Source organism: Malus sylvestris, chromosome 5, assembly GCF_916048215.2.
Source record: "Malus sylvestris chromosome 5, drMalSylv7.2, whole genome shotgun sequence".
In the NCBI taxonomy this organism is placed as follows: Eukaryota; Viridiplantae; Streptophyta; class Magnoliopsida; order Rosales; family Rosaceae; genus Malus; species Malus sylvestris.
This window is the reverse complement of record NC_062264.1, coordinates 39099310-39123371: the sequence shown is the minus strand read 5'-3', so window position 1 is coordinate 39123371 and position 24062 is coordinate 39099310. Positions and strand designations below refer to the sequence as shown.

The following is a 24062-nucleotide window of genomic DNA, read 5'->3' as shown; positions in this document are numbered from 1 at the left end:
AATTATATGTCCCTGTCGATTACAGCACGTTAACATGTAAGAACATGATAGTGTTCCTTTTTATGGGTGATTGATTTGCTATCCAACTATAGTGAAGTTTTTGTCTTACTGATCCAAGGGCTAAGGGTTGAGACTCGTTCAAATCTAGCTTAACCTGGATTTTGGTATACACCATTGATGGCAATTTAACTAATTAACTAGTTACGTTCAGAAAAGAATCCTCACCTGATCCTCTTCTTAGGGATCCTAGGAATTCTATGATCGTGACTGTTCATCGTACATCATGCGGTCAGAAATTATTTTTAAATTTTAAATTAAATATAAATAGTACATAACGAAAATTGACCGCACGATGTACGATGAACGATTACGATCACGAGATTCCTAAGATCCTCATAAAAATGATCCGACCAGGATCCTTTTTTATATTCAAGCTTGTTTAATATTTTATTAAGTATTTTATTGGCCCACAAAACAGACAAGCCAAGCTAAAGTCCTGCTCCTGCATGGGATCATGTACTTAGCAAAATTGTGGGACAAAATTAACTGCATGTCATGTCTATATCTAGAATGGTATGCAATCTCAGTCGCAGTAAATGAAGGGACCCTCATTACACATAATAATCAAGGACTTCTCATGGCACGTATTATTCAATCTCATACGTACAATATTATTGAGGTGTTTTTTCTTTTCGCTGGGGAAAGTTATTTAGGTGTTTTGCTTACTTTCCTATCAATATTTACTTCAGTTTTTTATCCCCATAGAGTTTCGTGTATATAATTCAAAATGTTCATATTATAAATCATTTTGTAAAGATTATTTGTTTAAATCAAATCCCTTTTATTCCATAGAATTTCGTGTATATAATTCGAAATGTTCATATTATAAATCATTTTGTAAAGATTATTAATAATTCAATTCCCTTCCCTTCATTCACCAATAAGTTTCAATCCATTCCTGTCTTTAATTACTCGTGACCATTGATCAATTCAAGAGAAAGAGACTCCATGAATTGATCAATGACCATGAGTAATTAAAGACAGGACTCCATGAATTGCAGATATTCTTTTGGAAGTTTCAACAATCATACCTTGGGTTCAGCTTGCATGATCATGACATGTATGTTGTAACTTGTAACTGTGACAAAATGTCGGTTTGTTAAATCGTTGAGTCTGTATCAGCATTCAAACAAATATCGTGAAAACTGAGAAGCTAGACTAAATTAATTTGTCAAATACTAGCATTACGGTTTAGTCTTCTCGATTTGCAAGTGCAAGTTATTTTCTTGTGGTTTTTCTTTGAGCTTGAAGCATTGTACTTTTTTTTATGCGAAGTTTTATGTTGTCATTCTTACTGTGGAATTGGCTTACCCGCGAGATTAACAAAATTTATGTCTTGAAAGTTACTCTTCTATAGCGTGATATCTTGTTTTGCTTCTGGTTCTTTTTCTCCTCCTTGGTCGCTCCAGACATGTATTTCTCAATTACAAAACATGATATTTCGTTGCTCTTATACATTTCGAGAAGAGAATGCAATTGCTGACAAATTAGCCAATTTAGGACTTCTTTCATCTTCACTTGTCTGCCATGCCGCTCCTCCAATAAAGATTCTTTCTTTTCTGCATTTAAATTTCTTGTGCATGTCATCCTACAAGTTTGTCTGCACTTCTTAATGTGTAGTTTTCTTTTTTACCTAATCTTTTTTTATTTTCTTTTTTTTGCTTTGCGGCTTGTCTTGCAGGTTCTTATCCTTTAGGTTTTATTTTAGAGGGGTTTGGTCCTTTGCCCACGCCTTCTTTTCCTTGTATTTTCTTTTTCAAGAGAGGTAAAGTCTATGTCCCCCTCTTTTTCCTGTATTTTCTTTTTCAAGAGGGGTAAGGTGTATGTCTCCCCCCCCTTCTTTTATTGTATTTTGTTTTCTTGCTTTATGAGGGGTAAGGTTTATGTTTCCCCTGACTAGGTGTAACTTCTTTTTTTATATTAATAAATTTCTTTCGCACCGTCGAATTTTTAAAATAAAATAAAATAAATGACGTGATCGATGTTTAATTTTGCGATTTAGCCAAAATTCTGATCATGAATTATGATAGAGTAGACAATTTTTATAAGAGGTTAAATTGTTTGCGCCACGTTGTTGCCACTCTTTCATACGATTGTTTTTTCAATGGAACCTAAACTCTAAACTTTTTTCATTCTGGGATGTGAGTAAAAAGAAGGGATAGGTCCAATATATTAGGGGTGGGCAAACGGGTAGAGGACCCGTGGGTTAGGTTAGGTAATCACGGTTCGGGGTGGGTCCAATTTCTTTTTTAGAATAAACAGGGCAAGGCGGGGTGGGGCGGGGCAGTGATATATACGAAGTAGGGTTGGTCCAAATATTCAAACCCACTAGGCCCAGGATAGGCCCATTTCTATAATGCAATGGATGGGCACTGCTAGGGGAATATAAAATTGGCTAATTATAAAAGTTCATGCGGGGTAACAGACTAAAATTGAAGTTTAGGGGGAAGATTGGCCAATTATAAAAAGTTCAAGCCGATAATTAGCTAAAATTAAAGTTAAGGGAGAAGATTGGCCAATTATAAAAGTTCTGAGTAATTGGCTAAAATTAAAGTTCATGAAAAAAACTAGCTTCTCCTTAAAGCATTTCCAGCGTGCTCTTTAGCCCGGTGGATAAGGAGCAAATCCAATCCAGTTGCCTCCCAAACTAGCTCTAGCCCATTTGGGCAATTGGGTTAAGGGGGAGCCCATGGGAAAGGGCAGGCGAGAGTCCAAGGCCTGAGTGCCTAAAGGTTTTGTGATGTAAAGCTAACGTCAGCATGATGTAAACCGCGTTATAAAAAAATTTACATCAAGGGCGTGCACCACATGCGCGCGTGGGGGCGCGTCAGCGACACATTTTCATATGCTAGGACCCGCATGTCAGCCCCACTCAATTACCTTTGAATCTGGACCGTTTATTTCCAGATCAACAATCCAGGTTTTTAGGCTTTAAAAATTAAAAAAATATATAAAAAACGAGAAATGTTATGGTGGACCATGTGTCACATTCTGGACTATTGGATTTCAAATTTTTTTTTGTAATCCAACGGTCCAGATTAATTAAGTTAATAAATTATTATTTTTTAAATATTAAAAGATCCAAAAAAAAATTTTAAAATTATAATTTTTTTTTCTATAATTACCTTATCATTTTCTCCCACTTTACACCATATTTCAATATTTTTAACGATTCTAAACAATTAAGAACATGTCGTGCGACGAAATTGCTTAAAAATATTATCGTAATCTATCTACAAAAATTTTACTTTCGGATAATGACACATGGCGTGACGAAATTGATTGAAAATCCTATTCGAAATTTAAAATTATTTTTATTAATTTATAAAATAAAAAATACTAATATTTTATTGCCTATTACCATGACTATTCAATTTAGGAGTGGAGATGCAAAATGCAATTACTGTTCATTAAAGGCAATTACTATTCAGTATAGGGGATTCGATTGCCAATTACCATGGGAGGCCTTCCTATACTGGAAGTGCTCTTACAAGTTCGAGAAGTAAATAAAAAAATACCTCAAAACTATATAAAAGCACATACAAATTTGCAGTTAGTCAAGTTTTTTCTAATAGTCAATCATTTTCTAAATTGTACCAAAATTGGTTCATTACATATGGGATCGATGGTGGGATTCAACCCAGTTCAAGTGGTGAGGTTGTCAATGTAGACTAGAATTCTATAGTAGCAAACGCGCACCCAATGTGAAAAGTATCTCGGTTGCAGCCTCTGTATACTTCTTGTATGATCCTATTTTGGTCTACGTATTAGACCTTCATGATGTTCAATCCTTTTTTTATTTTTTTTAAAGGACCAACTAAGGGCTTCGCCACAGCAGTTCATTCTTTCTAGAGTCGGGAAGACTCACAGATGCATGATATACATATATATGTATTGAAACAAGAGAAAGAAAAAAAAGAAACCTAATCTTTCTAAGCCTAATGTTTTTGAGAATTGAAAGGGATAAGTTTATTCATGACTAGTACGTTTAATTTCTTCAATTTGAACAAAACTTAAAAGTTATCATTCATTTCTTACTTCAATATACGTTTCATCGCTTTAACATACATTAAATTATTGAGTTAGGCAAAGCCACCCTTCGGCTAGAGTAGGCTCCATCCCAGTGCTCTTGGTTAACTGAGAGTTCAACTGTTTTGTATTTAGACTCAAATGTAAGATTTGAGTCCAAAATTTTCGATAGTTTTTATAGATGACATGAGGAAATACTAGAAAAATAAAACAATTCAATCTGGACAAATTTTCTTCAAAATGAATAATTGCTAATATATATTTCACCAAATTGGAAAATCACAAAACATACACATCAAAACATATCACATTACAGAATCACAGTGATCCTCCAAAAGAACGAAATATCAATCTCTCTCTCTCTCTCTCTCCTCACCCAATTATAAAAGAATAAGCTCTATTTTATGTACGATGCTCTCTCAAACAAACAATTTACTTGAATTGCAACCTTTTGCGGTTCAACTCTTTCTCTCAGAAGGTGGAGCACTTCTTGGCCTTGTACCGGACAACCTTCCCGGGTTCGTTGCTTCGGAAAGTGTTGCGAATTGGGCCTTCGTTAGACCCCATTTTCTTCTTCTTCTGAACAATAATGGTGTACGACCCCTCATCAGTTGGAACAAACTCCTCCTTGTAATTCACTTCCCATCCCAAAACTGTCAAGTCCCACACTAATGTGCTACCAACCTGCTATCAAACACCATTAAAATCATCGATTTAGAGAAAAGCTCATGAGGAAAAACAATCTAACAAAACATAAATCGGTTAACATTTTATTAGTAGTACCTCTGCTGCATCAATTTGTATGGTTCCAGTGGATCCAGCCTTAAGAATAAGTTCTGAAACAGCGCCATCTTCGGAAGAGAACTCGTTGTCGTTGTCCCTCTTGAAACCGCCATACTGAGCAGGTATCTCCTGAGCTGGAATGTACCTGTTGTGGACAATCACAGCTTATTTGTGTAAGCGTCAGATAATATCAAAACATTCCCCTATACCATATACATTGCCTTTTAAGTGGCTCAGATACACCGTCAAGTTCTCTTAGATATTTCAGTGCACATCGTGCCGTTAAATTCAGCAACACATAAAAAGTGAGGGAAATCACTTACTTGAGAAGGGTTTCAGTGACCTTCGTGGGGCGAGCAACGACGAACTTGCTCTTGGTTCTTTGAGTCAAGAAAGGAGATAGCAATGCATTAAGTGCATAATACCAGAAAGGAACATTTATGAAGATCTGCAGATCATCATAAACCATATAAAACCCCTCAAAATTCTGTCCAAGTCATGCTAAATAATCGCAAATAAATTCGATTTCTGAAGCGAAAATGTGAAAGACGGCTTACATTTTTGGCAACCAACTCAGGGTAGTTGTCCTGCAGAAGCCCAACTGCTTGCTTTGTGGCAATCCGGAGCTCCTTCTTCACCGGCCCCGGAGAGTTCTTGAGGTCGTTGATCTGAAGCAGAGAAGTGACACCACCAGGCCTCAGATCAAGCTTCTGTACGCTCTTCTCCATCAGCTGGAGCCTCCACCTCAGGAACTGCCCTCTCTTCTCCTCATTTCCAAAAGTCTTCTGATAAAGCTCCTCGTTGTCGAATACCCCGAAAATGTTGTAGCAAACGGGGTGGCCTTCGCGATCAACGCCGTTCAAGTAAGCGGCAGAGCTCAGATCGGCACAGACATCCTCGTCCAAAATCGAATCGATCTTGGACTCCTTCCGCCATTGAAGGGTTTTCTTCAGCATCTCGAAAGCCTCATTGACCTTGAACTCCCTAGCCCTTAAGAACTTCAAGAGAACAACATCAGTGCCCTCGAAACCCTTACCGGGAAAAAGTGGCACTCCCCAAAGAGAGATATCCTTGTCTACTACTTCACAGCCATCTTCCGATTTCTTCACCTCCTCGCCTTCTTCCGCTTCCTTTTCATTCTCTCCAGCTACTTCCTCCGTCTTTTTATCACATACCTCCTGTGGTTTCTCTTCCTTCTCCTCCTCCTCCTCCTGTGTTTTCACTTCCTCCTCTGTTTTTTCTACCTCCTCCGTTTTTACTACCTCCTCTGCTACTTTTTTTTCTTCCTTCTTTGGCTCCTCCTTCTTGAAGATATTGTTGCCCAAAATGGCCTCCTCCAGCTTTGATTTCAGCTCGCTCAACGCCTTCTTCTCGAACTCTTTCAAATCAGAGAGATAGTTGCTCTCTTCCTTATAAGAAGAACTCTTCTCAACCGCTTTCGGCTTCGATTCCGCCGCCTCCACTTCCTTCACCTTATCATCTCCCTCAACAACCTTCTCATTCTCACAAACAACCTTCTCAGCCTCCTCCCGAGGAACAACCACAACTTCCGCCACCTGGGTCTCCTCCACAGTCATTTTCTCGATCAACCCGAAAATCGAATCACCCGAGAAAATGCAAGAAAATCCCAGAAAGCAAGAGAGATAATTGGTTGCTCTGTTTGGGAAGAGAGAGAATTTTAAAGAGAGAAAGTCGCTTGCTCTGTTGTGAACTCGTGAGTTGTGGCGTTTAAGAGTGAGTGAGTTGTGGGCTTTTTGCCTGGGCTGTAACCGTTGTAACGGCTATATATTTTTGAAAATCCCCCCCCAATGTGGTAGCGGGACCCACAAACGGTCACATATCTGTAAAAGCCACCGGACAGGACAGCCGTTGGTGCATTCTTCCACCGAGGGTGGGGGTTCTGATAGCCTGGATGCCAGCACAGATTTGCCAGTAGGGAATGATCGTGTGTGGTCAATCTCAAGTGCTTTAACCACATGGACACCAGTTATTGGCTGGAGGCTACAAAAGTCATAGAACTTGGAAAGAATATTTTTTTCTTTGACCAATTCGTCACAGAAGGACAGACATTACCTGGCAAATTTTTTAAATATTTTTTTTAATTTTTTTTAGTTTTTGTGGACGAATCCAGATCATTTTTACGAGAATTTTAAGAATTTGTGAATCATGTTCGTTTATCATATATAGTGTAGTCAATTTTTTAAAAAATATATTTTTATTTAAAATTAAACACAAATAGTACTTGACAAAAACTGATCGTATAATATACGATAAACAAACATGATTCACGAATTCTTAGGATCATCACTAAAAGGAAAATGATCAAGAGAGGATCATGTTTGGTTTGTGGACAGCTAGATTTGCCTTTCCTCAATTGTTCATATTTTTCATAAATATTAATTATACAAATTAATTGGCATAATGCTTGGCATCTTCTATTTTTTTGGTGAAATAAGTTTAAGAAAATGACAATATTCCAGCTATATAATATTTGATTGGTCCGTTTGTGATCATCAGCCATCTCATCGAATGATTGAATTTATGTTTTGTGTTTTTTTATTAAACTTTTAAATTTTCGTCTATTTTTTCCTTCTTAAAAAAGACAATTCAGTATGGACGAAAGTATTATTAAAATGATCTCATAACTTAGTGAATAAGAAGAAGCACCTATAGGATGGACGCAAGTATTGTCCTTCAAGTTACAAGTCCAGTCATCCGTAAAAAAAATTACTGGACTCATTTTTTTAGGACTTAAGTATTGTCTTTTTTGCATGTGTCGGACTATTATTTGCACATAAAAAAAATGGCTCAAAACAATAATAAAAAAGGAAATCTTATAGCGCATCATCTGGCAAGCTATCATTGGGTGATGACGTCCACCATCTTGTTTGATTTGGGCACTGCATGATGAGTTGGTTGAGCTGCAGCTGCATGTGGTAGATGATTTTGTTTAGGGTCATATGATCCTCTAATTGATAATTAATCCTAAATTTTTTTTTGCCATACAAAACTGAAACCGAAATTTTTTTTTTTCGAAAAAGGCAAACAATTGATCCTCTCCCAGACCCTGCGTAAAGCGGGAGCCTTGTGCACTGGGTACGACCTTTTAAAGGCAAACAATTGGTTTTTGGAAATCCTTACTGACTATAGAACTTAGCAGTAAATCACCTTGTACTTGAATAATTTATAAACAGAAAATATATCAAATACATTTTAAGAACAGTAACAAAGAATGTCAGCTCAAACTTGCCGTTTATCAAAGAAAGGCTTCTTTATGTGCTTCTCCAGTAATTTTCGCGCATGCTCCCTTACCTGAAATTCGTCAATGGGAAGGGTGTGTGTGATATGTAAGACACTAAACGGAGAGCAAAAATGCAACTCTGTCATAAGAGAACACGGTAAAATTGATATGTGAATGACGTCTATATCAATTCACACAAGTTCTATGCATGTGTGCAAACATTTCTCACAATGATCCGCTGTAAACCAACCAAACCAACTAACAAGGAAGGGTGCATATAGGAGAAAACAGAAATTTTTTAACTCTTTTGGTAAGCTAGTTTACCTTGTCCTCCATAGAGCAAAGTGCAAATTTCCATCCAACACTTGCAGATAGATTGCACAAGAGAGCATCAATCCACTCACTCTTGCCTGAATTAGGGACCCCTGTTACTGTATTCAACTCACCCGGAACAACCTAAAGTTAAAAACATAAGAATTAGAAATCTAAACTCAACAACCAGTCATGCTCATCCAGATTTCAACGGATCAGAATGCAAAAGAAGGAACCAGATGTAAAATATACTTTTAACAACTCATGATAACAATACGAACAACAAATGCATAAAATACTTAAGGCATGATTGGAAATGCAGAAAACCCTTCTGCTCATAAGTGCATTTATTAGAAGTAAACTGAAATTTTTAGTATCAACCAAGTGCATGGTAAAGCACTTATGCAGTTTATACTTTTTTCTGCCAAACATTATCAGAAGTGTTTTTGGTTATCTGAAACAGCTTTTAGCTATTCTAAAAGCCCTTCCAAACAGGCCCTTAGCATTGGTGCATAAAAAGAGTAACAAACCATCAGACCAGATCAGATCAGATAATTCCGCTAAATTGTCAAAAATTTATATACCTAGATCATGTAAGGGTACAAATTTCTCTTGAACCTCTTCACTTGAGTGGTTTACCTTACAATAATTATGTGTTATTTGACATATCTGCATGTTATCCATAAATCTATACCTAGACCATATAAGGGGGAAACGACACACAAACAGAGAAATTATTCAAATTCAGAAGAAGTATTATTTGTCACTAGAAGCGTCGAGGTTTATGCTTACATTGTACAAATCATTCATATTTTTCCACCCAGTTGAGACACCATACTCGTATCCAAGAGTCCGATGATAATATGCATTGAGTTTCATCAAAGAAATTTGCAAAATTGAACAATCCACGTATAGGATATAATTCAGCATCCTCAATTACTCCCTTCAAGACATCCGAACCCAAGTACATGAGGACCTGTGTAGATAAACTAAAAGAGATGGTAAGGATTGCTTTAGTGATCTGAGTAAAATATTACAATACATCTTAAATGACACGATCTTTTTCCGTTCAATGGAAGGTGCATGCTACAGACCATCACACAAGATGATGCAGAAGCAACACAATACGTATCAGAGGTTCGTTTGTTCATGCAACTTGATTAAGAATGATATCTAAAAAATGTGCTATTAAGTGGAGAAAAACAGAATTCACTAGGTTCAAACTTCAAATGGATCATATGTAGGAACATGCAACATGAAAAACCACTGTCATACCACAAAGCAACTCAATAAAAACTGATCACATGCATGTGTGTATATGTATTTCAAATGTCAGAAACTAATGTAAGATGATCTTCAGTTTACCATTATATGCAAATATCAAACATATATATTTATTTGGAGATAATACTAAAAATTCTATATTAAGCTAAATCCAAATCATTGGATTCGCATTATCTCTGACCTCATTTGCATCTTTGAAGTACTTGTTATCATTTTTCTTTGGCCATTTGACTCGCCAACATCTGCAGTCACATGGGTAGCGGACAATTATTCTAACCACGCCTGCATAGAGATTGTTTAACAACAGGACATTGTAATGGAAACCTTTCTCTTCCAAGGCGGCGTGCAAGCTCTTCAGCTAGGGCTTGATCAGGACCATCTCCATCAGTGGCAATTACAATGCGTGATGCCTATCAAAATCAAAATCATTACAATAAAATATGTGAACCCCCGTACTGATGTGTTTTGGATAATACTTTGTATCCTAGCTTTACAGAATAGACAAGATAAGCATCAGATCCTAACTCCACAGATATAGAATAGCAATTAATAACTTTAACTTAATTAAAAGAGGACAAATTATCTAAATAGATTGTGGAGTGGTTTCCACGCAACATAACATTTCGCAACAAATTAAACAAATAAAAGTAAGAAAAAGTAAATGAACTATCTTAATGATTATACAAACCTTCTCTTCAGGTGGCAGCTCGCTTGAGGAAACCTTTGAAGGAGCACCATCTGGTACACTCACACAATTACGAAAGCCAGCTTCTTCCATTGCAAGCTTATCGATTTCGCCTTCAACCTAAATTATGAAATAAAACAAAAGAGTACAAATTGGGTGGAATACTAATGTTTCAAAACATCAATCACTAAAAAAAATGGTGGACGCCATACAATGATGATATCATTAGTTCCCTTTATATTGTCCAATCCATAGAAAATCTTTTCCGTATCCTTTTCCTGAGAAAAAAAAAAAAAAAAGCAAAATAATGAGATCCAAATGACAGTATTACAAAAACTGTTTACACTTCCAAAAAAAAAAAAGGAGATCATCCAAGAGTCCTGACAGCGCATCATTAAACATCTGAGCAATGGCATTGGTAAATTTATGTTATTTTTAAGTTATTCAAATCTGGGCCAGCTATGACTTTATTTATTTCTGACATGCATATCTAGAGAGGTTGTTTCATGAATCACGATAAAACCCACTGCGACCAGGTTGCTTGCAGCACACCCTTATAAATATATATTACGCTAAACGTTTCAACCATACTTGTTAAAAAACTCGGGTTAGATAAATAAAGTATCACTTAATGCAAAAACCTGCCAGAACTTCTTGTTGACGTTCCGGTACTTGCAACTAACAAGCTTTCCTTCTTTCCGATAAGGAAATGCAATAGCAATCTGCATATGAAATTTCAGAATTAATTAGGTGAGGCAAACTAAAAATTGCATCAGTCAAAAAGAATAAATTGCAAAATCTGCCCCGGGCCTGAAATGACAGTTTTAACTAGTATGGATGAGAACAAGAAAGTTCATTTTGCCTAACATTAGTACAGACGATAACGAGAAAGTCCATTTTGTCATATCCCCCTAAGTTTTCTCAACCCATGTTATCGAGAATTATTGAAGCACTACTCTCTATTAAAGGGACAATAAACCTCATATGCGACTTTTGGAAAATTCTAAGCCATAAGTATAACTTCGTTCATCCATTGTTCTGAATTCCATATGCCTTGTATACAATACATATACGTCACAAGGAAGATCTGGAACTACGTTACAACTATCAAATTTGGGAAATGTGACTTTTCAAATGGATAACCAATGAAGATTTATTACTTCATGTTTACTAATAAAACTTCTGATGCCATTTCATCTGTGCAATTCATTTTTGACTCGTGATGGCTATAGATGAAAGGAGGATACTTCTAGAGTGTAGTAAACTAGATATTTGCAATACTCACATAAACATATTTTTCTAATTTACACAACTAAGATCATGAACATCTTAATATGAAGATGAAAAATATAAACCCTTTTCCTTTAGCGTCATGCACCTGATCACCTGTGCTTTTTTGCATTACAGCATTTCTCATCAATGTTCCCCTTGATATCATTCGTTTTGAAAAATAATCTACAATCTGAAACAAAGAACAAAATATTCACTTTGTGGAATAAGGAAAGAGAAAACATTACAAGAACAACTCAAACTTCATAAAAGACTCAAAAGAGTAATGAGCTTTGACCTCCTCACAAAGTGGTTCCAGTCTTAGACTTTCCTCTGTGATTTCCCTTTTTTTCTTAAGTTTTGAAGTTTCATGTGGCAACCTGTTTCCTACAAAGGCCTGCAAGAAAAGGGGAACAGTCAGCCAAGTGACTCTCTTTCATTGTTTTTTAATATAATGTGACAATGTAGTATAATCAAGCCTGGATGAGAAGCAAGCATACCCTCGTGCTACCTGTCCACCCACATTTTCCATGAAAGCAACACCAAATAGCACAACCCCTAAACATCATAAATGTCCATGTTAACTATGAGTTGCAATCCGTTAATAATAATAAAGTTGTAAAACACTAGGAAAAGCATACCAATTTTCCGAAATATCCATGGATAAGCTCTTTTCCTCTGAATCACCACCTTTGCACTAGCATATGAGAGGTCACTTCAATTTCACTCACATATCATTTCTTCTTTTACTCGTTTAAAAGAAAACCATGCATGCACGGTTTAAAGCAGTCTCATTACATCATGGCCGCTCAATCCCCTGAGTTTCTATCATTTAAATGCTAAAACACTGAAATTTTCAGGTATCAGCTTAATATCCTTCAATGAAAGTTTCCATCTTTTTGGCATGATTTGCCCTTAAATGTTTCTCCAGTCCTTAAATGGGGAAATGTCAGCAGAGGCTCTCTTTGGTATTCTCAAAAGCCATCGTCAAGAAAGTAATTATTTTGGGCGATAGATCATGTCAACTACACATCCCACATGTCTCCTTCAGGTTGAGTCGCTCATACTAACACTATGGATTAAAAACAATACTGATAACTTATTTTACTATATAAAATAGCGGTTACCTGCTTCTTATTGCTTTTTTTTTTTTTTTTTTTTTTTGGCTTCCTAAAACTAGTTTATAGGTAAGATGCCTAGCATTTAAGGAATGTTAGAACATCCTCGTGAGCTGAAAATGAAAGAGGATTCTATCCCCTCCTAATATCTCTCCCCTTCTTTCCCCTCCTACTTGAACAGTTACGATTAAGCCACGTCAACATCTTATATTGAATTTTTTATAGAGATAATAAGACAAAAAGCAAAGTGTGAGAGGAGGGGAGGGCAGGGGATGGAAATAGGAGAGGAGAGAATCCTACTCCACTTAAAATAACAAACAAAAATGGGACATATGCATAGGTTTTGACAATTACAATCCTACATATTCAATAGAACAACAACAACAAAGCCTTATCCCATTAAGTGGGGTCGGACTTTATGTATTTCTGAATCAGGATTCAGTAATTCATAAACTCCTAAACAAAGAAAGTAAAAAATATATGCTGAAATAAATACAACATAGCGTCAGAAGCAAAACTATCAGCATACCACTGGACAAATCAAGTGGTTGTACTGCCTCGGAACTGATATTGTTTCACCGTGTATATCAAGATTCTCCAATTTCTCCTTCAAAATCCTCATTTGGATAGAGGACATTCCATTTTCTTCTGGTTTTTCCAATTCAACTACATAAAATTCAAAAGCATACAGTGCATTAAATTCAGAAAATTCTCATATCCTTCAACCCACACAGAAATGGTCCACCTGTAAGCACCATACGCACATTCTCAGTTAATTGACTTTGTTCAATTCTTCAGGTTTTTATTATGAACTTCAAAAGCACAAAAAATAAATAGTAAATTAGAAGAAACACCTCCACAAGGGCCACAACTATAAATTGTAGAGAAAACACTTATAAGAGCTACGATGGAGAGGGAAAACCCCCGTCATCTATCCACTTGCCATGCTTTAACTGATTCTTAGGGGTGAAATTCTTTTGGTGCTACAAAGTAAGTTGGGTTTTTTCTCCAAAGTACTGACTTTCAAGTGTTTTTCACCAAAATGCGATGTTATCAAGGTCTTACATGCGAAAAGCCAAAATTTTTAAAGCAGAATAGAGCCGTCCTTCTTTACTGAGCACAAACTTACCAGGTTCTGCGACATGGGCAGGGGAGAGAGAAGAATATCCGTTAGTCCTTAGGCAAAGCGGTCGAATTTTTGACACGGGTTTCGATGTAATCGGGGAGAAGACGAGGCTGCAGGGTGGAAGGGGTATCTGCGTGCAGAAGGGGTCAGCGGGTTCGGCAAAGGAGTGGACTTGAGGAGCTGCTTGGACGCCATTCGAAGGCCGGAGGTTGAGGAGGACAAGAATGAGAGCTTGCGGAGAGGCCAATGGAGAAGAAGACGCATGTCTCCGGGAACTGGGTTGAGAAGATATTGTGGGTTCCGAGTGTTTTTTGTGGCGTTTCAACTCGGCTGGGTTTCCTGGCGGAAATACGAGGAGGGAAGTGGGAGGAGGGAAGAGGGCAAGGTTTTTGAGACCGGTTCTCTTTATTTAAAAAACATTTTGCACGTGCGGTAATTTTGAAAATCGAACACAAAGTTTTAATTTCTTCACATTAGTCGATTTTGTAATTGTATTCATTTACATTTTTTGTCTAACGAAAAATTATTTAAATTTTTATTAAATTAATAACATGGTGAGCATGAAACTCGTAATGAATTCATCATGAAACTCATCACTGGATTGATATGTAAGTTACATTTGCACTGCATTCCAAATCATGATGTTTGGCCAATATTTTTGAATCATGTAGATGAGCATTCTCCTTTTAGTTATGGAATGAGGATCCTCCCCGGTTTGTGAGGATCCTGAAAATCCTCCAAGCACATACATTCATTGTACATCGTGCGGTCATAAATTATTGTAAATTTTTTTATTTAAAATTGAATATAAACAGTACCTAACGAAAACTGGTCGCATGATGTACGATAAACAGATGTGATTGGAGGATCACGGGGATCCTCACAAAGACGATCTGGAGAGGATCCTCATTCTTAGTTATGAAGGTTAGAGAATTTTTATTATACATACAATTACCTCCATGATTAGGTAGTTTAACTCCAACGATGTCAAGAACACCTTCTCATGAGTACCTTTTAACCTAATCTAAGATCAAATACCTAACCACAAGACAACTGTCATGCTCATGTCAATGACTAATTTGCACTATTACAACGATTGAGTTCTTATTGACATAAGTATGTATATACATACAGAAGACCTCGAGGCGATCATGTTCAATGAACTTGATTTTATTGAACACCTATACACTTGTCTTAGCAACTCTCCTTTGGCTTGAGACTAGCCATGCATTACATCCTACAATTGCACAGACATAGTGGGTACCAGTCTTACCGGATTATAATCCAACGGCCAAGGATAATTTTTAGAATAAACACATAACAAGAGAATCTTTTTAACATTATCTCATAAGTTACCTCTTATACGTGTATATAACCGTTATTCAATGGACTCACTAATGAATTGTATTGATAATCTACCTATAGTGGTCTTGCCCAATGATTAGATTATGGATTAATCCTTGTATTACTTTAAGCAATCCACTAATCTAGTTGCTTTAAGGGCATACATCTAACAAAGTAAATAAATTGTTTCATGTTGCGATTAAGTAAATAATTAAGTAATTAATGATTAAGTAAATAATTTGTCCAGTGAATAATTTACTTATCACAATTTGATGGACAAGGAGGTGCGTCACAAAAATCACTTTTCAACCAAGAACAAACTTTGGCATAGCCAAGTTTGCTAGAGCGGTAAACTCCTTTGTACCCAAGTTTAAATCTCATTTCTTGTTTTGTTCTAAAAATCCCCGCCTAGCGCCGCCTAGGCGCTAAACGGCTGACCACCGCCCCGATTAATGTCTAGGCGTTTAAAAATTAAGAAATGGCACCTAGACCAGCTAGGGTGCCTGCCTAGACCGCCCAAACCCGCCTAGGCACCTGCCTAGGTTGCAACTCACTTAGACAGAAAATAGAAAACTTTCAATTTGCATTTAATTTTTTTCAATAAATTGTAAGAGACTTATTGAATACTTAAATAAGCACACACTATATGCTTGTTCCCCATGTTTTCATTATGTTCCAATACTTCATAATACATGTGTCATTATATTTTGTAGTTTATAATGAAATTATACATATTTTAAATATAAACAGACACTTATTCACACGAAATATAATGGATTTACTTAAATCCGTCTAGTCCGCCTAGGCACTAGGCCCCAGCCCACCGCCCGACTAGCGCCTAGCGTCTTTTAGAACCTTTACATTATATGAATATCATTCAAATAATTAAAAGCCAGAATCAAGAAAGGGGCAAATGGAAGAAGCATGCATGTTCATAAACTGAAATAATTGTTGGAACTTCGGAATAAAAAGGCATACTTGGTTTAATTACAGAAATCAGGGTCCTAACAGATATCATGGTTTAAGCACAAAGTTAATCAGAAAGTCATCTGAGTAATGTACCTCTCATACATAAGGTGAAAACTAGTATATCTCGTCATCAGGGACGTCTGGTGTCAAAAATTTTCTTGGATCTTTACTAATTTCCTCGTAACTCAATGTCGGCTTCACCTTGTCTGGGACAGGCACCAGAGGAATAATGCTATCTCCGTCGATAACTCCATCGATTATTCCATATTCAACTGCTTCTATGGGGGACATATATCGATCCCTGTCAATATCCTTTTGGACTTGCTCAAATGAACGGCCCGTGGAATTTGACAGAATTTGTGTGACATTGTTTTTGTTATGCATCACTTCTCGGGCTTGAATTTCCACATCTATTGCCTGGCCACTAGCACCTCCAAGAGGTTGATGAATCATGATCCGTGTATTAGGCATCGCAAAACGCTTGCCTTTGGTGCCACCGCCAAGGATTATGGAAGCTGTTGATGCTGCAATGCCAAGTGCAACTGTGGAGACATCAGCCCTCACAAGCTGAACGACGTCATAGATAGCCATTGTAGCACTAACACAAATAACAAGAAGGCAAATCAGCAAGCACATAAGAAGACAGCAAAACCATGAAAACATATACAGAAGAATAAAGTTCAACATGAAATTAACTAATTCATTGAGTTCTTCAAATAGCATCAAATGTACGTCTACATCCACCGAATACAGCGTCTGTGAGCTACTAAACTGTTCATTTGTGCCTTTACTCGTTAAGTACAGAAATTGTAAGGTCATACTAAATGCAAACAGCACCATCGAGGCATAACTATCATCCCCACTTTGACAACCCAAATGTGAATGGTACAGTGATCTTGTTTTAGCTAATGCCCCATAACAAATAACAAAGAACCAATTATGGCCAGCTAAAATCAGAATTCTATAATTAATATGCCTAATCTCATAACCCAACAGATTCAACAGTCCCTTCAATCCGCATCAGTTCATAACTAAAGACAAGTGGTATGTCACTAAACTCTAGAAACCAATGCCCAAATGGTAGGCATCCCAAAAGCACACTCAAATCCACAAGAAGCACAATAGTATTCGATAAATGGATAAATACAGGATGCCAAAGCACACAACTCAACCTTGCCTCCCTGGAAAGCTATGCCAAATATCGATGCAAGTAGACAGTGGAGGAGTAAAAGTTCAATACACTCAGCCTCAGCCGTGTCCTTGCACATTATTCACCAAGAAATTGATACACCAACATTAGACTTCCTCCCCTTACATACTATCACAAGTATTAACACTTCCATGAGAAACTGTCAAAACACTGTTGACAGCCCCACACTCAGCTGATTTTCGGATTATATTATGTCCACCACTCACATGGATACTAGACTTGGGTCTCAAAGATCCATGAATGAAAGACACTGACAAATCAAAGCCTAAGCAATGCATTTAGCATATAATTAGACCGTTACTTGATTATTAGGAGACAATAACTAGCATCAACGTGGAATGTTGCAATAGGAACATTAAGAAAGAATGTGGGAGTGTACAATAAGTGTGTCATCAGCGCCTCACCAACAGGAACTCCCCTGCCTCACAACTGTAGTTATAAAAATGTCAACATGCTTTTTACTAAACCTAAGCCCAAAGATCTTCTATTTCTCTATTCTCATACAACATTCAAAGAGCAACATCTTGTCATTGTTATCGGTGTCATCGAACCAAAGCAGTCAAACATACAACTAGAAAGTGCACAATATGATTTAATGAGACATCCATAGTCTAATTCACCATGTTATCACCATATTAAAAGCTACACTAATTAAAGCAAATACCAAGTCTTTCGAAAACCCGAATTTCAACGAGTTAATAACAACGAAATCTAATTAAACAACATCCTAATCTGAAAAGGGTCTCATCCACCACTCAAAATCTCCACAACAAAATTGAAAATTTCACTGCTTTCAAACAACAACCAACAAAAAAAAGCTACCCAGATGCTAAAAAATCATGTATAACCTGAGAGAGCCGCCGGTGGAGTTAATAAAGAGCTTGATATCCTTCTTAGAATCCTGGGCATCCAACAAAAGCAGCTGGCTAATAATAGTGTCAGCCACAAAGTCATCAATGCTACTACCCAAGAAAACAATCCTCTCCCTGAGCAAAAGCCCCATGGCGTCGCCCTCGGCGCCTCTCATGGCGGTGGTCGGCGTTTGAGGGGCGGAGGAAATCAGGAGAGAGCCGTCGAGCCCCTGGGACCTGGTGGCGAAGGTGGGTTTTGGTGTTTGGAGAGAAAGGGATTTGATTGAGGGGATTTTGGGAGAGGAAGTGGGGAAGTAGGAGGTGGGTTTGGGCCGGGAGGAGTGAGAGAGCTTGGAGGTTGGGATGGGGAGGAACGTAGGGGATGAGATTGAGAGAACGTCCATGGCTGCTCAGTTGGGCAGTGCTCTGAGAGCAGAGAGAGAATTGGGCGTTTGGATACTTGATAGAGGAAATGAGGGCAGGTCTTGCAAGACGAGCCCAATCGGATTCCTTGGGATTTATTTACATTTTTTCCTTTTTATTTTTAATTCTAAAAAGTAAAATCCTAAATCGTTTATATACGATTTATTGTTTGTTTATTGTTTTTCAATCTTATTTTTTATACAATTGTATTAGGGGAGGAAGAGGTTGAAAAAGAAATATATAGATAGATGTTCTTAACTCATTGAGCTATTGCTTACGGGGATAAACGTTTTTATTTCTAATTACAAAATTTTAAGGATTCTATTTTAGTATGCAAAAATTTGACCTCAAGATTTTATGTAATTTCCACATCTTAAAGAAAAAGGTTTAAGTAAACATATTTGAGATGCAAAGTGAACTACAATATTCAGATAACAATATTAACGGGATTTTCAGTTTGGAGATGCAAATTGAAGAGTTTAGTTAATCAAAATTCAGGGTTAGTGTAAGGGCTCATTTGAATATGCTTTTAAAATGACTGAAAGCGTTTTTAGATAAAATGTTTTTGGGTTCCAAAAGCACTTAAAGTGCTTTTTGCAAGAAGCACCAATTTTGTGCTTCTTCCAGGAAGCACTTTAAGTGCTTTTTCAGGATTTACTTGCATTTTTACTAAGGATTGGTTCTAAAAACATTTTTACCAAAAGTGTTTTTAGTCATTTTAAAAGCACATCCAAACGAACTCTAAATTGGTTTAGTAATTGGTAGTCTTTTCTTAACACTCAAACAAGTTGGTTGCTATTTTGGTAAGCTAGCCAGCTAACCAACTTGACTTGAGGATCAAAGAGCCTAATTAGAATTAACATGCATGCAAGTGGCGGAAGGGCATTCCTCTTCAACCCACTGCGTCTCGGATTAAAACCCTTCCCCTCCCCTTAGTATAGATTAGTATCGAATATCGTTTGTATTTCGAAGTCACGATAAGATCCGGCACTTGAACTAAGCAAGGTCGTTCTATATACAAACTAAACAATGATTGTTAACCTGTTGTATATTTTCTCTTCTGTACCAATGCTAATTCAACCTAAGCCTCTGACTATGAATAACAAATATAAATCTCGGGGAAACTTTACAGCCGTCGTGTGCACTGTGTTTACTGTGAAGCCAGTATTTTATCCGGCTTATGCTCGTCTGAACTTTGTACTACTTGGTCTGCGGTGCATAGCTGATACGGTTCTGCATTTTCGATTACCTTTTTCAAAGCATCAGGTCCCATGTCCTTGAGAACCTACGGTAATAATTCAATCATTAGACAAGAAGGCCGGCCAAGGATCCTAAGGAAATCAGTTGTCCAGATTGTGAAGAAAAAAAAAGGAATGTTATATTTTATAACGCCTTCATATTCGTCCTTGTGAAACAAAGCAAGCCGTAAAAGAACAACTAGGATTCTAGAACAACTAGTAGTCTAGTAGCATGTAAGAAAAACCAGCACTAGCAATAAGGAAAAAGAGTCGAAGCATCAAACCTCATTAGCATCTTTGTAATAGCTGACTTCATCTTTCTTCGGCCAACTTACTTGCCAACATCTAACAGCCGAAGAAAGTAAAAGGAAATAAGCAGACAAATATAGAACGTATATACATAAATCGAATATCTACTGAGTTGCATACATTTACACAAACTGATTTTTCAATTACAAAACACAAACTACAGAAAATTTATTTAACCTGTGTGTCCCAAGGCGGCGTGCTATATCTTTGGCCAAAGCTTGGCCCGGTTTGTCATTGTCAGTTGCCAGGATAATGCGAGAAACCTAACAGGCAAGCGTTAATTAAACAACGGTTTGTATAGAAAAGTTTGATTGATTGGCAATGTTTTGCATACCTTATCCAAATTCTGTTTGCAATTCCACAGATACTGATATGCAGTGTCCTAATAGCATACAGAGAAGAAATAAGAAGTCACTCAACTAAATTTTTCTCAGATGTTGATACATGTACTGTTCATTGTTAATTTCGTAACTGACCACTCGAAGTCATTCAAGGAGTTACAATCCGCAGACATTTCAAAGGTTGATATAAAACTGTATATCTAAACAGAAAGATAGGCTCCAGAGAATTTAGCCCACACCTTTTCCACTGGTGGCAATTTAGTAGAACTTTTTACCGGTGCACCATCAGGGACACTCACACAATTGCAGAAGCCAGCTTCCTCCAATGAAAGCTTGTCAATTTCACCTTCAACCTAGCAGCATCAGAAGTAAGATGGGGATCCAGGAGACAGAAGACGAAAACATCAAAATAAGGGGAAATTGAACCCACAATGATAATTTCAGCTGCATCATTTATGTCATCAACTCCATATAGTATTTTCTCTGACGCCTTCTCCTGAAAATCAACGACATATAATTATTCAACATCTGACTAGAAAGCATCCACATTTCACTTAATTGCCATGCATTCTATACATTTTCTAGTAAAAGAACCCTGGGCGAATGTTAGCATGCATACCTGCCAATAACTTTTTTCTATGGTTCGATACTTGCAGGCAACAAGCAGTCCATTGCGTTTATAAGTAAATGCAATGATATCCTGGAAATCACAGAAGTTTTAACACAGTTCCTAATCTCAGGGTCGCCTATCAAAGGTAAATTGGTAAGTCCAGCAACTGATAACTTCAGGGTACCTTATTACTGGAACGTTGCATAACCCCATTTCTGCGCAAAGTTTCCTCGGATATCATTCGCTCACTGAAGTAGGCAGTTAGCTGGGATAATGAAAGAGTGTTTATTTATCCAATAAAATAACAAAGCAGCACAAAACTGAAATTTGAACCAGACACAGTGTGTCCTGATTCAACTTTTTCATTAATAATGGACACGATAATTTCAATTATCTAGATATGAGATGCATGTAAGTGAAACAAATAAAATCATATAGTACTCTATGTTTAGGCATATGTTTATAGCAGAGAAACCATACGGTACTATGTCTATGTTTCCTGACAAAAATGCATAAACCCTTCTAGTTGAACATTTTTAGCCAAATGAAGGCCCCTCCTTTTTGTGGGGAATTGTAACTCCAGTGGCTAAAAACCATTTACCCCGCACCCAAGACCAGTTTGAATTCCCCTTCCCCCTATGGCCTCCTTTGTAAACGGGAAAATGCCCCTTTTCTGGCAACTCTTTCGTCATATCCTCGAGTGTCTGACATGCTAATTCCAAATAGAAGTGTCCAACAATAATGTAAGTTGAAACCATTCTTTCCATTGTATATGGATAGCAGAATACAAGATTTAGAAATAACTTCTAAATAGGAGTACATGGAACACATCAGAAGGGACAAAGAATAAAATTAAAGTTCATTCCATACTAGAAAGATATATGCAAACATGAACACGCTGTGATCAAAGATTGGCAGATATCGGTCAATGTAAGTACCTTTTCCCCTAGTGGTTCCAACTTAAGGCTCTTCTCTGTCATTTGTCCAGAGTAGTGAACTTTCTTCTTCACCTCATTATGCGCTGCCCTGCCATCCGCAAATACCTACAACGTAACAACGAAATGATTAATGTCTCCCGAGTCCTCCCTTTTAGACTCTTCAAATGCTGGGCACGAAAAACACAATAACATAAGTTGTTTCATGTTACCTTGTCAGCCCAACTACAATCCGTTCGAAAACACCTCCACATTGCCAAATCCCTACGGTATCCAATCACCAAAGTAATAACAACCTAATTACACAACCCCACAATTCGAAATGCGAAGTGACACACATCAGAAAACTAGCAGCAGCAGCATACCCCTTTTGGACAATGTGAACAGACAAACTCCTCTCCATCGTCGGTCCACCATTGCACTGTTTTAGCAAAACATGGAAAATTTGAAATACCCTTTTGATATATGTAGCAAAAACATAATGATAAAAAGATCAATTACCAAAATAAACTCCCATTTGAAATTGTCAATGCTTCTTCACTGGAGCAGAAATTACAAAACATAAAAGAACCCAAGAATATAACAACTAATGTTTCAAAAATACCTTTGGACACAGTAAATTAGTATACTTTCCAGGCACACAAGAATCAGTACAGAGAATCCCAATAACCTCCATTTTCTGCTTCAAGATATCGACTTTATCGACACCCACGATCTGCTCCTCCATTTTCTCTGCAGTACCTGCAAAAACAACAACAACCCAAGTCATGGAAAAGAGTAACAAGGCACCGGGAGAAGCTTTCTGATAATAATTATGCATTTGGGACGGGACCATGGGGAGTGGGGGCATTGCTGGAGTGAGAGGAAGAGCAAGACCAAACAGGGACTAAAGAGAAATTTGATGATGATAAGGGACTGCTAGGAAAGTGGTGTTTGGAGAAGACGAGTGCGGTGTGGAGACGCAGTGGACGACAAAGAAACAGAGACGGAGTCATCAGCAATCTTGGTTTCCGACCAAAAGAAAGAAGTACTTTGGTTTCGGGTCTTTGGGTTGTGGATATGTTTTTCCTTTTAAAATTTCCCTATTACTTTAAGAAAGAACACGACGAAGGGCAGGAAGGTAACGAAAGACTTGACGTCAATGAGCTTACTGGCAATTCACAAGACTTTGTTATTGTTGTTGAAGGTTTTGTGATTGAAAAAAAAAAGTTGCATCTTTGCTCATCATTATAATTAGGATTAAGTAAAATAACACGTGTTAAATGATTAAATGTATAGTGATCATGCATTATAGTTTATGATGGTTAGCAAAAAAATGTGAAAAACAATTCTTTCATAAAATAAAAAAGGAAAAAACAATTGATTTTGAAGAGGCAAAACTCAAACACATAAGTTCGAATGTACAAATCAACATTCACTTAAACTATAACCTTGTCAAAAATAAATAAATAAAACAAACAAACCCCACTTAAACTATAAGTTTTTATGAATAAAATTTGAATACGATATATTTTCAAACTTCAAATTTTACATTTGTTAAATTTGGGATCGAAGAATCATATGTCCATAAATAAAATTTTCGAAAATGAATTTTGATCTCTTAATAACTAGTCAACTTTTTTTGTTGCTTCAAAATTACTGGTGAACTTGAAGTTCATGCTTACTCAAATCAATAAATTTCAATATTTTTTTGTGCATATAAAAATATCCAACTATTGATGTGATCCAGTTCTAAATGACTGAAGAATACTTTGTATATAGGATATAATAAAATCATTGAATTTCTGAAATCATACCTGAATGAAACTAAATCTTGTAAAATCACATTGAATATATTTGACGATGCATTATGTACCTTGCTAAAAAACAAGGGTAGTTTACTACTTGTTATGGTGAAGTAGTTTACTTGCTCGACTATGGGAAGA

The 24062-nt window shown here is 36.9% G+C and overlaps 3 protein-coding genes and 1 pseudogene across 3 annotated transcripts in view; all 4 read right to left on the bottom strand.

Annotated features, from left to right (window-relative positions):
* The window catches only part of LOC126624173 (patellin-4-like), a 29663-nt gene extending 23036 nt beyond the window's left edge, over positions 1-6627 (bottom strand). The window contains exons 1-4 of the mRNA XM_050293209.1: positions 5430-6627; positions 5196-5320; positions 4873-5017; positions 4600-4776 (exon numbers count right to left, since the gene is read on the bottom strand). Coding sequence (XP_050149166.1) covers positions 4600-4776; positions 4873-5017; positions 5196-5320; positions 5430-6449 — 1467 coding nt within the window. The 5' untranslated portion in view covers positions 6450-6627. The remainder of the gene's footprint in view (positions 1-4599; positions 4777-4872; positions 5018-5195; positions 5321-5429) is intronic.
* Positions 6628-7465: 838 nt separating this feature from the next.
* On the bottom strand, positions 7466-14474 carry LOC126622889 (twinkle homolog protein, chloroplastic/mitochondrial-like; annotated as a pseudogene).
* Positions 14475-16165: 1691 nt separating this feature from the next.
* On the bottom strand, positions 16166-18784 carry LOC126623872 (ATP-dependent Clp protease proteolytic subunit 4, chloroplastic-like). Its single transcript, XM_050292854.1, has 2 exons — positions 18279-18784; positions 16166-16818 (listed from the first exon to the last, which is right to left on the bottom strand). The coding sequence occupies exons 1-2, from the start codon at positions 18683-18685 to the stop codon at positions 16335-16337; spliced, it is 891 nt and encodes a 296-aa protein (XP_050148811.1). The 5' UTR covers positions 18686-18784; the 3' UTR covers positions 16166-16334.
* An 862-nt stretch (positions 18785-19646) lies between these two features.
* Positions 19647-23233, bottom strand: LOC126620877 (primase homolog protein-like). The gene is made up of 13 exons (XM_050289190.1): positions 22970-23233; positions 22742-22878; positions 22503-22558; positions 22350-22401; positions 22141-22245; positions 21387-21467; positions 21212-21292; positions 21023-21088; positions 20832-20945; positions 20586-20633; positions 20429-20514; positions 20227-20287; positions 19647-19989 (listed from the first exon to the last, which is right to left on the bottom strand). The coding sequence occupies exons 1-13, from the start codon at positions 23130-23132 to the stop codon at positions 19855-19857; spliced, it is 1185 nt and encodes a 394-aa protein (XP_050145147.1). The 5' UTR covers positions 23133-23233; the 3' UTR covers positions 19647-19854.
* Positions 23234-24062: the final 829 nt, after the last annotated feature.

Coding starts and splice junctions, on each gene's coding strand:
- LOC126623872 (XM_050292854.1), bottom strand. CDS start 18,685: ATGGACGTTCTCTCAATCTCATCCCCTACGTTCCTCCCCATCCCAACC. Junction 16,819..18,278: donor TCCACCGGCGGCTCTCTCAG/GTTATACATGAT, acceptor TATTTGTGTTAG/TGCTACAATGGCTATCTATG.
- LOC126620877 (XM_050289190.1), bottom strand. CDS start 23,132: ATGACTCCGTCTCTGTTTCTTTGTCGTCCACTGCGTCTCCACACCGCA. Junction 22,559..22,741: donor CTAATTTACTGTGTCCAAAG/GTATTTTTGAAA, acceptor TTGCTAAAACAG/TGCAATGGTGGACCGACGAT. Junction 22,402..22,502: donor GTTCACATTGTCCAAAAGGG/GTATGCTGCTGC, acceptor TGGATACCGTAG/GGATTTGGCAATGTGGAGGT.